Source organism: Polyodon spathula, chromosome 38 (assembly GCF_017654505.1).
Source record: "Polyodon spathula isolate WHYD16114869_AA chromosome 38, ASM1765450v1, whole genome shotgun sequence".
Classification (NCBI taxonomy): Eukaryota; Metazoa; Chordata; class Actinopteri; order Acipenseriformes; family Polyodontidae; genus Polyodon; species Polyodon spathula.
The window spans coordinates 2,863,563-2,875,325 of NC_054571.1; the positions used below are offsets into that span (position 1 = coordinate 2,863,563).

General features: G+C 44.1%; 1 protein-coding gene and 1 long non-coding RNA gene across 2 annotated transcripts in view; one reads left to right on the forward strand and one right to left on the reverse strand.

The window, feature by feature from the left end:
* LOC121304497 (dynamin-2-like) overlaps nt 1–11,763 on the reverse strand; it is a 28,266-nt gene that overhangs the window by 10,078 nt on the left and 6,425 nt on the right. The window contains exons 2-5 of the mRNA XM_041235661.1: nt 9,526–9,610; nt 9,331–9,382; nt 8,125–8,136; nt 3,485–3,598 (exon numbers count right to left, since the gene is read on the reverse strand). Of these exons, the coding sequence (XP_041091595.1) occupies nt 3,485–3,598; nt 8,125–8,136; nt 9,331–9,382; nt 9,526–9,610 (263 nt within the window). The remainder of the gene's footprint in view (nt 1–3,484; nt 3,599–8,124; nt 8,137–9,330; nt 9,383–9,525; nt 9,611–11,763) is intronic.
* On the forward strand, nt 144–2,390 carry LOC121304543. Its single transcript, XR_005947971.1, has 2 exons — nt 144–619; nt 1,675–2,390. It is a non-coding gene; the product is annotated as an uncharacterized LOC121304543 (long non-coding RNA).

Below are 11,763 nucleotides of genomic sequence, written 5' to 3' on the forward strand. Positions count from 1 at the left end.
GAAACCGGGGCGCTAACACGCTAATTACACACCGCTTCATAGCTTTATTAACAGCTATTAACCCCCCCCCAAAAAAAAAAGTGTTGCTATAGCAACTGGAACACGCCCCACAAAAGAGAGGCATGGCCCCGCCCTCGGTGCATTATGAGCCAATCGGAAGATGTTACCGATGAGAAAGGGGGGGCGTGGTTAACACCTCCCACCAATGAAGGCGTAGAAAAACAAAAGGGAGGAAAAAGCGGCTTTTGAAAAGACCACCCAGTCAAAGACAGGGGGGTGGGGTCTGGGCACAGCTTGTGTTCAGACAGACAAGAAACATCTGGAAGTGTTTATATATATAACTTGCCAGAGCCTAAACTCCAGATGCCGACACACACACACACACTCACACAATGATGTCATCCTCCAGCACAAAGGCCACAGAGCAGAAACTCCCCCCCGCCCCCCACCACCACAGTTTCCTGGAAGCTAAAAGTTGAGCATTTGTTCCACAGAAGAGATCTGAGCAGCCCTGCCACGTCGCTGATCAGAGAGGACCCAGACAGCCCTCTTCCGCAGCTCCAGTTTACAGCCTGGGAGCTGCTAGTTTCTGCGGACGCTTGGAGAATTCTATTTCTTGGTAAGTTGTCTGAAACTTTCTCTCAGAAAAAAAATGGCTTTAATAAAAATCCCTGCTTTTTTAAAGAGAACACAAGGCTGGTTTGAAAACGAAGGGGGAGGGGTGGTTGGGGAGATTTACAGCTCTGGACAAATGTGTTGCGCCACCCGACAGAATGAACTCGTTCTGCTTCAGAGTGGAGCGAAACCCTCTGAATAACACTGCGTTAACGCACTGAATCGCACGCCGCTGTGCAGCTTTCCATCTACTGAACGCAAAACTGGCAAACGCGACGTTTTGAAATCCAACACAAAATACTGTCCTGCTATTGCTACAGGCGATATCATTTTGTTCTTTGATTACATGTTAAATCTAATTTTATTTTTTTTTTACATTTCTTTAATGAATCTTAAAATTCTAGGCGATGCTAAACTTTTGGTTGGAACTTCGCATTGGTGGTAACCAGTGATGCTTGCTTTCTGCAGTAAAACTAATCTGAGAAAAATGTCAAATCTGTGTTTTTCAGAGATTGTAAAATGCTAACTAGACACCATGCAGTAACACAGGAAGTCCCAGATTTCGCTCTACATGCTTATGCAAAGTTAATTTAAGAGTAACTGGACATCCTTTGAAAAAAACAGACCAGCAGCCCTACTATTAAGGCCAGCCAAGGGACAATAAAACAACGGCTTTAGAGAGGGCTGTTTGCTAAGGCATGGGAGCCCATCTTCCAATCTTTGCATGCTTTGAGTCACTATATCTTATTGGTTGGGCTATTCCTTAGGAATTAACAATACTACCAGAAAACACGTCCCACTTAACAGCCCACGCCAGCTACCACCCTCTCCCGTCTTCTCGTCCTTTTTTATTCTGATTTCACTCTTGCGTTGACGTTACTTATTTCTGCAGATTTATTCTCCTCTCTTTTCCGTTCTAACTAGCCCCTCCCACCTCTGCAAGCGTCCTGTCCCATTGGTGGATAATCAGGCCACACCCACCCCCTCTTCGTGCGACCAATAAGAGACTGTGTCGCTCGGTAATTGTATTATTGTATACAATGTTGTTTTTTTTTTTAGGGAGAGAAGGAGGAGGACCTCATTGCCCCCCCTTGTCTGCCCAGTGTTCAGACTACCTGTTCATGATGCTGTAGGTGTACAGTAGTCTGCACATTGGTTAGGCTGGGAGGGACAGGCAGCGTGCAGCCACACCGACAGACTGAGGAAGCCCTGGACTTCACACACTCAACACTGCTGCACCAGGAGAGACTGAAAGAAACTGCAATTCAACGACAAAGCGTCTCGAGCACAAGTCTCTATCAATATTACCCAGGAGCGCGGAGTCCAGTCCAGACTGATAAAGTCTCTCAGTGGTCTCGTCGTCACAATCCTGTCCAATGTTTACACTGGAAATAAGAATCCCTTTACACTGGGGTGTGTTCCACCAATCTAAACAGAGCAGTACCGGCCCACTAGCAAGACTCACAATGGACTGTTTAGCGATAAGCCCTGCAGTGCGAGAGAGATTCCTTATACTACTTTCCGTTGCAACTCGAGGGAGGTTTTTATTTTGATGATCGGAAGGGTGGTGGTATGAACATCAACTGAACGCAGTGTTGACTGTCCAGTTTGTTTAGAATTTGTAACATAAAACCGCCTTGCATGTTCGTGAGTGTACTAAACAGATATTAAAAAATGCAGATGTGTGAATTATTAAATATGAAAATGAACTGGATTTCACCAGACTTTGCTAGTTATTATTTCCAATAATTAAACGTATTCTTTTTAAAATTCAACCTGATTTAGAGTTTGAATGTTATGTCCACATTTCAAAGGGTTTTGTTTCAATCAAGACTTTTTTTTCTGTCACAGTATGTGTTGCAGTAACTGGACAGGACTGGCACTCTTGTGCTGTCCCTTCTTTCCCGTGCTGTCTTCCACAGTGAAACCCCTCTGTTCTCGGGCACATTCTCCTGGGGTTTTTGTGTGGAGGCATTTTTTGTCCATTTTGCCCACAATTCTGTTTTAAATCCTCCGTATCTTAACTGCAAATCAGCTTTAAACCCCGCTAACAAGCCTCCATTCCTGATTGTAATCTTGTTTCAAATCTCGCAAGTGGAGTCTCCAATAGAAATACAGGAGTGTGCTGTCGCTCAGTAGTTGGGGCGGGTTTAAAGTATTCAGAACGAATCAATGACAGATGCAAGCCAGGAAGGCGGGACATTGCCCAGCCGCACTGTGGAATGTATTTATTATTATTTTTGTAGTAGGTTTTATTTTTAACAGGAAAAGGGTACAGTCAACGTAAATTGATTCATCATTTCCACAGTTGTGTTTTCTGGTCTTCGTTGGCTATCCACCAGTTTCATTTTTTATCGGTTAAAACCGAAAATCAGAAGCCCTAATCATAACGTACGCATCGTTTATATCACAATGACTCAAGAGCAAAAGCATGACAGCTCACTGCGGTTCACCAAATTGCTCTGGAGCGAAGCCTGTTTTATATCTGGTACGAACCCATACTCCGCCCAATCTCACCTCATTTTTGTCTTTTTAATTATCATTTTATCTTAAGCATCATTCCAGCAGCTGAAACCCAAGCCAAGTTCACCACTATAAAAGCCACGCCCCCGTTGGAACTGGCACTCGGAATGTCAACGACATTCTGGAAAGCTGAGACCACAACAGGTAGATCAGACGCCGACTCTGCGTCCGTTCATTTGTATTTAGTGACTTGCAGAGTGTCCATTGGCTGCCTCTAATCAAGTTGAGAGCGTGCATCAGATTCAGGGGAGCCTGACACAGGTAAGAGTGAAGTAGAACTACACGCCCTGCTTGGGACGCCCCGAACACTCAGAGACAGACAGGACAGCAAAGCTGGGTCCCTCACCTCCTCATCCTTGTACCAGGACAGAGACTCAGCCGTCAGCACGAACCAGTACTCCTTCGAGCCTCCCTTCATGATGCTGATGTTATTGATGGTCAGCCAGCCGCGTCGAATCACCTGTATTGTGGGAGGGAGGGAGGGAGAGGAGACACGTCAGTGGAGAGGGACGTCGTCTTCTGATCCCCACTCATCCATTTATTAACACAAAAAAATAAATAAATAAATAAAATCACAAGAAATTTAGAATTAGAATATGACTTTTGTTTTCACATATTTACAATTCTGAATTTTTTAAAAAAGCAAGCATTTGCCAATTTCGCGTAAAAGAAGCCCCATTACCCCACGCTCCCCGATGGCAATGAAATGTCTTGATTGGGAAATGAAAACACATTGTGCACTTGATTCGTTTGCAGATTTCGCATTCCAAAGCCCTGATCTGGGAATCTTTCCTTGACCCATTAAGACAAATAAACCCAGCTTCTGTACAAATGAATTTGGTAGTTAATGGGTTAACCCCGCCTCACAGGACCCTGGTTTATGCAAAGTGAAGTCTGGGGACTATAATCATTTATCACAAAACTGACATGAAGCTACTCTGAACGACTCCTTCGGTTTATTTATTTTTTTGCTAGTTTTCAAAATCTTTTAATGAAATCTTTCTAGGGATTGAGCAAGTAAAATCAAACACCAACAGATGCTTCAGCTAAATATAGAGACAGGAAATGACAAGCTTTCGTCTGTGATGGATTAAAAAAACACCTGCCTTAACACTGTCAACAGGGTGCAGGTCATGGATTTGATGTGACTGTCACTTGTGAAGCATTGTTAAACCCTGACGACAAAAATACCTCTCTTTGTGACAGAGATAAGCAGCTTTTTCAATGTTAAGTTTTTTATCTGATATTAAGATTTTTAGATTGACTGCTGTAAATAACAATACATCACCAGCACGCAGCTGTCTCGTGACGGGTGAAGCTGTTGGGCACGGATTCTATACATTTATAATTTATCAGAAGTGTTCTGCCTCTTTGGAGAGTTGTAACGCGGTTCTGGGGGAAAATACTGGCACAGAAACTGCTCTGGCATTCACTGTTCAAAACATATCGTTTCTGCCAAGGAATGAAGGCTGCAGACCCAAATATTTAAAACAAACCTAAACATTTTTGTTTAAATCGGACAAAGCTGTTTCACACTCAGCAGTAATCTTTAGAATTTACTTTAAGGAAAGGTTGAGGGTCTATTAGAGGGGAATTTTGTCTACAAGGCACGGCCAAAAAAAGAAGTTGTTTCACCTTTAATGGCACAGACAGAAATGCCTGGTCTTGTAAAGATAAGGGTTTACTGCAATTCTGCTGCATTTTTAAGGCGAGTGCTATCTTTAAAATTGCTCCAGTCTTCAGCGAGTTGCTTCGCATGAAGAGATGAATATTAAAAGAGGTTTAAAGACGGCGCTCGCACTAAAATAACGGACGCAAACATTACACAGGGCTTTACACGCTGCAAACGACCTTCTATTGCACATTATAAAAACAGCCTGGATTCAGTGGACGTGCATCGCGAAGAACAACCCAAACATAATTTCCTCATAATCAAGCCTGTTTAATGGAGAGACTCTAGTGCTAGAGCAGAGAGGTCTGCGGAGATCTCCCGCCAGCACAAGGACGGGTCTGGCAGTCTGCAGGGCTGCACTCCAGGTTAGTTCACACTGCTAGGATTAGTGGAGCACAGGAAGCTGTTTTAAGGCTGTCCGAGTTAGTAGGAAGCTGCTGGCTGGCAGTCAGCGACACTGGCGGCGTGTTAAGAGGCGCGGCGTTTGGTTTTAGTGCAGAGTACCGTTGCCAGGGTTACCGTTTCAGAGTCTGACGGTAAATTCAGAGATTAAGACTGCCTCTCAGCTTTGCATGCATTTCATTTCTTTCTTATATTTACTTTCCCTACGACTTTCTCCCCAAATTTAGAAATTCCAACTACGTTCCCTCGCCACAGCGACTCCCCTCAACAGCCCAGGAGAAGTGAAGGCTCAGCGGATGTCCTCACAGCCAGCTGCCTCTTCTACACCCAGGAACTCTACCGGACTCTGGAGGACAAAGGCCAGCCCTGCAGGTTTCTGCTCTGAGCTCCCTGGGTGGCTGGCCAGGCAGGGTCTGCTACAGCACGATGAGAAACAATCCTTGCTGGTTTTGCTCTCCCTAACCTGCAGGAGGGCCAGTCCCAATGCGACACTCCCTGTGGAATCCCAGCGGCTCTGCTCAGCCTGGAAGCCGCGCTCCCCTTGCACACCACATGGCCGTGCCTCTACCAGGGGAGCCACACTGGGACAGTCCAGTCATTTGCAGCTGCATTGCCGCTAGTTCTAGGATAACCCTGGCTTTCCTCTGACAGGCACACAATGCTGCGCAGAAGCGGATCGCTAAGACTAAAGAAACTTAACTCATACAGTTTGCCTTGAGTGGGAAAGGCCCGAGCTCTGGAAATATTAAAAATCAAAATCGATCATCATTTTTTTATTTTTTTAAAATTCAAATCAAATCACGATGCAAGGAGAGTTCGGAAAGTTGATTCATTGGAGAAGTGAGTCGAGAAAAAAACAAGATAGAAACAGGCAAGAGATCACCCTTCAATCTAAAACTAGATTCAAAACGAAGAAAATGATCATTTTATGTCAATGGCTGGAGAAGATCTCTAATAAATAGCAATTAACAGGAGGAGGAGAAGAGTGTGAAGAAGAGTGAAGAAGAGTCTCCTTCCCTGTCCTAAGTCTGTCTTCACTGAATAGCCAAGGTTTAGGACCGCGGATGGTAGCCTTAATACTGAATACAGGACACTCACATTGAAAGAACATTGAACTGCCATCAACAGGAACACTGTAAAAACATGCTCAGTGTATTTTCACCGTTAGCTTCATTTCGTCCGCGAATTGAAGCTAACGTGTATAACTGTTCCTGTAACCCTAAACCACAATGTGTGAACACAAACCAAACTGTATTAACCAAAAACCATATCAACCTCTCGTTTCACTGATCACTAATTCACTAGACACCAAGCAGCAAAGGTGATCAAACTCCAATCCAACGAGGGAGCGAGAGTGAGAGACAGAGACAGAGAGAGACAGAGAGAGAGAGACAGAGACAGAGACAGAGAGAGAGAGAGAGAGAGACAGAGAGAAACAGAGAGAGAGAGAGACAGAGATAGAGAGAGAGACAGAGAGGGAGAGGGAGAGAGACAGAGATAGAGAGAGACAGATAGAGCGACAGAGAGACCGAGACAGAGAGAGACAGAGGCAGAGATAGATAGAGACACAGAGAGAGACCGAGACAGAGACAGAGAGAGAGCGCACAGACTCTAAACAGACGGGTTGGAATATAGAAATATTTTTGCATAGTTATCGCTTCTAAAGGGTCAGCCTTTTCAGGTATGTTCAAACCATTATTTATTTTTATTTATAATATTTTTATATATAAACTCATTTTCAAACTTCACATCTGGGGCAAAGCAGACAATATTATAACACACAAGCAATTCTGAGTTTGCAAAGCTCGAGTACGGATGCCATCGCGTGAAAGATAGAACCTGGGCTGTTAAACTTGCAATAGGAATTAGGGAGGCTTCACTTTTGTGATTTATAATACATTGTTTTGTTTACCAGGCTGATTTTAACAAAGTTTGGTTCCCCTCTACGTTTTGTACATCAGTGAAAATTACAACCAGCCTTAAAATAAAAAACGTTCACTAGACTAGCATTCTTAACTCAAATCTCTGAACACATTTTAGAACTGAAGAAATTAAATCTATACAGAAAAAATACCGGTGAACAACTAACTAAATCCAGCCAAACTTAATCCAAGCAACTACTGAAAAAAAATGCAAATTAATCACACAAAAAATCAGCTTGATCTCTCCTGTTTGTGATTTTCTGCCACCACTCATGAGGGGTCTCCCCCCCTCAAAACAGGACCTCTCCCCAAGGCAAACCCAAACAGACACCTAGTGAGGGGCAATAAGGACTGAAGGACTGGTAAGGGGGTGCAAGCACTGAAAGCAGGGAGCACCGTGATGACACGAGGGGTACAGCCGTTCTGAGAATTTAGGGACACACACAACTTGGAGTTTAGTTTCCAATGACTGATTCAGGTCACTGATCTTGTTAATACATTACAGGGCCGAGGCAGGGCTACCCTCTGTGAAAGTGGCTCCCCCCTATAGGGGTGTCGCTTGTCTTAATCAGCAGATGAAAAAATGTGCAATGCATTGTTTAAAAAAAAAAAAAAGTCATTTTTCATGAAGTAGCCCGTGTTGCACAGATGTGTGGCAGGCGAATAGAACTGAAGAGCAGCACCTGGATTCAGACTTCCAGCGATTCTACAACTGAGCGGAAGAACGGCTCTGAATGAATGCATGATTCAAATTTAACCCCAGGGCAAAGTGTGTGTGTGTGTATCCCGCTAGCTGTGTTCCAGTCCTGGAAAAAAAAAAAAAAGGTTTTGGACTTTGCTTAAACACTGTACGTTTAACAAAATCACTTGTAACCCGACGTGCCTCCCAGCTTGTCTTCACTGCCATTCTCTCACGTACCAGCCCTTGCTTGACCATCCTTATCGCCCAGCACTAGTTTCTCTCTGCGTGTTCGCTTTCCAGGTACTTACCAAGATCTCACCCTTTGTTTTGGAGTGGTTGTATTGAGAGAAAAGTTATGAAAACAAGAGAGAGAAACGGGCAAGCGAGGTAGAAAATGACAGGAAGTGGAAAGGAAGGAGGCATGCCCAAAATTAGGAAACAGAAAACAAAAAGAACGACGATTAGATCATCTTCACAGTGTTAACGCGTCCTCTGAAAGGAGCGCTGCTCCCGTCTGAAGCAACGCAGGCATTATTAATACAAGCTTTCATTGAAACAAAATAAGTCATGCAAAACAAAAGGTTACTGCACATTATTCTTCATGCAGCATTGGAGGGGAGTCAATTAATAACACATGCTGCTGTTACTGGCTCAAGCCTTTTTAATGCATACAGTGGCATTAGAAACAGTAGTTTAACAGAATATTTACAGATGCGAGCACTGTCTGTGTGAAGAAGAGTCTCCTTCCCTCTGTCCTGCGTCTAGCGCCACCTCATCCCCACACTGTGTTCTCTGGTCCTGGTTCCTGTGCTGCACTTGGCTAGGGTTAACTCTGTCAACTCCTTTTAAGATTTTAAAGACTTAAATCAAGTCACTCCTAGTTCCTCTCTGTTCTAGGCTGAATAGACACTACCTAACTTCCAAATAAATCAGCCAATATCAAAGAAAATGAATCAAGTCAATGTATTTACACTAGTATTACAAGTTTAAAACTGCACTACACTACACTGCAGCATTAATATCAGAGATTAAAAGACGCTGGATCTATGTACACACGCACAGAATATTAAATATATATTTTAAAAACATTCTGATGCCACTGTATGTCCCATGTATGCATAAGTGAAAATTATTACTTTCAAATCAACACTGTAGACATTTTAGTTGCAAGAAGACACTTCTTTGTTCCTATAGTTTTCCAAAGCTTTAAAATCAATTTTATCACTTATTTGACAAGATTATCGTTGGTTGATTATCTGTATTGATCAACTACCATTTGCTGGAGTACAAAACCATCTGAATGACAATCACAGCGTGTGACCTACAGCGGAAGGAAGTGGTGCCAGAATCTGCAACCATGGGCCAGTGATAATGTTGCCACTATAAGAAAATTGATTTTAAAGATATTTCACTGTCCTTCTGTGGTTGCCGTTTGATGTTATTCTGCCCCCTTGTGGAGGGCTGCAGCAGCTGCATGCTCCCCCCTTCCACCTCTCCGAAGTTGTGAACAGTACCTGATTTGGCATTGCCCGTTTCTTATTCGTCTGCATGTTCCTCTGCTGAGCGCTGGATCAGAAAACAATTCAAAAAGAAAAGAGGCGTGATTCTGTGTCTCTCTACTCGGGCGCTGTAAAGAGAATGGGTGAATCCCTATTTGAAAAGACACAGAAAACTGGCAGGCATTTCTTACAGCGCTGAGAGAGCCCCACCTGACACTGGGATAACCTGCCGTCAAATTCTCTTCCTGCTTTCTGAACCTCTGCAAGTCTAGACTGAAAGTGACGTCAAAAGAAAATTAGGCCTGTTTACAGTACACACACGTGCGAGCGTGCGCACACACACACACACTTAGCAGTCAGGGTGTGTAACTTCCACTGGCCCTCGTCCTGGGTTTCAGAACTACCTTCACTAACTACTTGAATGATCAGGAGTTTACATCAATCGTTCCTCTCTTACAGCAGCATGAACATAAATGTGGGCTCAGGTGAGACTTGTTCATGCTGTGATGAGAAGTGCCATTAGTTCAGATTTATCAGGGGTCTGATTGATCAAACTCCTGGCACCTGATCATTGCAATAATATACCTGAACAAGGGGAGTTCTGAACCCCAGCACTGGGTGCAGCAGCAGGGCTAGTGTGAGTTTCTAACCCTGCTCAAACTCCTGGCACCTGATCATTGCAATAATATACCTGAACAAGGGGAGTTCTGAACCCCAGGACTGGGTGCAGCAGCAGGGCTAGTGTGAGTTTCTAACCCTGCTCAAACTCCTGGCACCTGATCATTGCAATAATATACCTGAACAAGGGGAGTTCTGAACCCCAGGACTGGGTGCAGCAGCAGGGCTAGTGTGAGTTTCTAACCCTGCTCAAACTCCTGGCACCTGATCATTGCAATAATATACCTGAACAAGGGGAGTTCTGAACCCCAGGACTGGGTGCAGCAGCAGGGCTAGTGTGAGTTTCTAACCTGCTCAAACTCCTGGCACCTGATCATTGCAATAATATACCTGAAACCCAGGAGATTCAAGCCCTGTACACGCTTTACATTAGGGTTGGAACAATAATTGCTTACCGTGACATTACTGATCGCTTGTTAAGTACTGATTATTTTACTGTACTGAAAGATGACTGATAATCGCGTTTGACAGTCAAGCTAAACCGAATCCAAGGTTAAAGAAAGTTCTGAGTTTGCCTGCCTTGCCTTCCAGGAAGTCGGTTCCTGCTTCATTTCCTTGCTCGTTTTACTGAAGCGGTGTCTTCTGGGCCCTGTTACTGGCTGAAAGGGGATCAGTCAATAGGGGAAGCAGCTGATTGGTTAAAATTGACAGGAAAGAAGGGGCGGCGACAGCGTCACCATCCAGGTGACCCCCGCGGCTCGCAAACAGAGGTTTTCTTTAACCTAGAGTCGTTTCACTGCTGAAACACGTGCTTCTTTCAAAACTGCACATTTGAGGCTGATTCAGTGAACGGGAGCGCATTGAACTACAATCCCTTTGAGATAACTGGGATTACAGTGATCATTTTTAGACAGTAATAAATCAAATATTGTATTATCGTCCAACCCTAATGCAAGCATAAGCTATTAGCAAGCTTTGCATTCGGCTTCCATACATTAGAATTGCTAGCTCCTTTTCTTCAAACCGTAGCAGTGTGTGTGTGTGTGTGTGTGTGTGTGTGTGTGTGTGTGTGTGTGTGTGTGTGTGTGTGTGTGTGTGTGTGTGTGTGTGTGTGTGTGTGTGTGTGTGTGTGTGTGTGTGTGTGTGTGTGTGTGTGTGTGTGTGTGTGTGTGTGTGTGTGTGTGTGTGTGTGTGTGTGTGTGTGTGTGTGTGTGTGTGTGTGTGTGTGTGTGTGTGTGTGTGTGTGTGTGTGTGTGTGTGTGTGTGTGTGTGTGTGTGTGTGTGTGTGTGTGTGTGTGTGTGTGTGTGTGTGTGTGTGTGTGTGTGTGTGTGTGTGTGTGTGTGTGTGTGTGTGTGTGTGTGTGTGTGTGTGTGTGTGTGTGTGTGTGTGTGTGTGTGTGTGTGTGTGTGTGTGTGTGTGTGTGTGTGTGTGTGTGTGTGTGTGTGTGTGTGTGTGTGTGTGTGTGTGTGTGTGTGTGTGTGTGTGTGTGTGTGTGTGTGTGTGTGTGTGTGTGTGTGTGTGTGTGTGTGTGTGTGTGTGTGTGTGTGTGCGTGCGTGTGTGTGTGTGTGTGTGTGTGTGTGTGTGTGTGTGTGTGTGTGTGTGTGTGTGTGTGTGTGTGTGTGTGTGTGTGTGTGTGTGTGTGTGTGTGTGTGTGTGTGTGTGTACAGTGGATTGCTGGTAACTGCATTTCCCCAAGTAGTCTTCCTCAGCTCACGTACTATTGGGTTAGCTTGATATATTGATTTTCTTAAAAACTTTCATTTCAATTCAAATTAAAATTTTTGGTGCTTCAACCTGTTTTTCTATTTTTTTATTTTCATCCATAAAT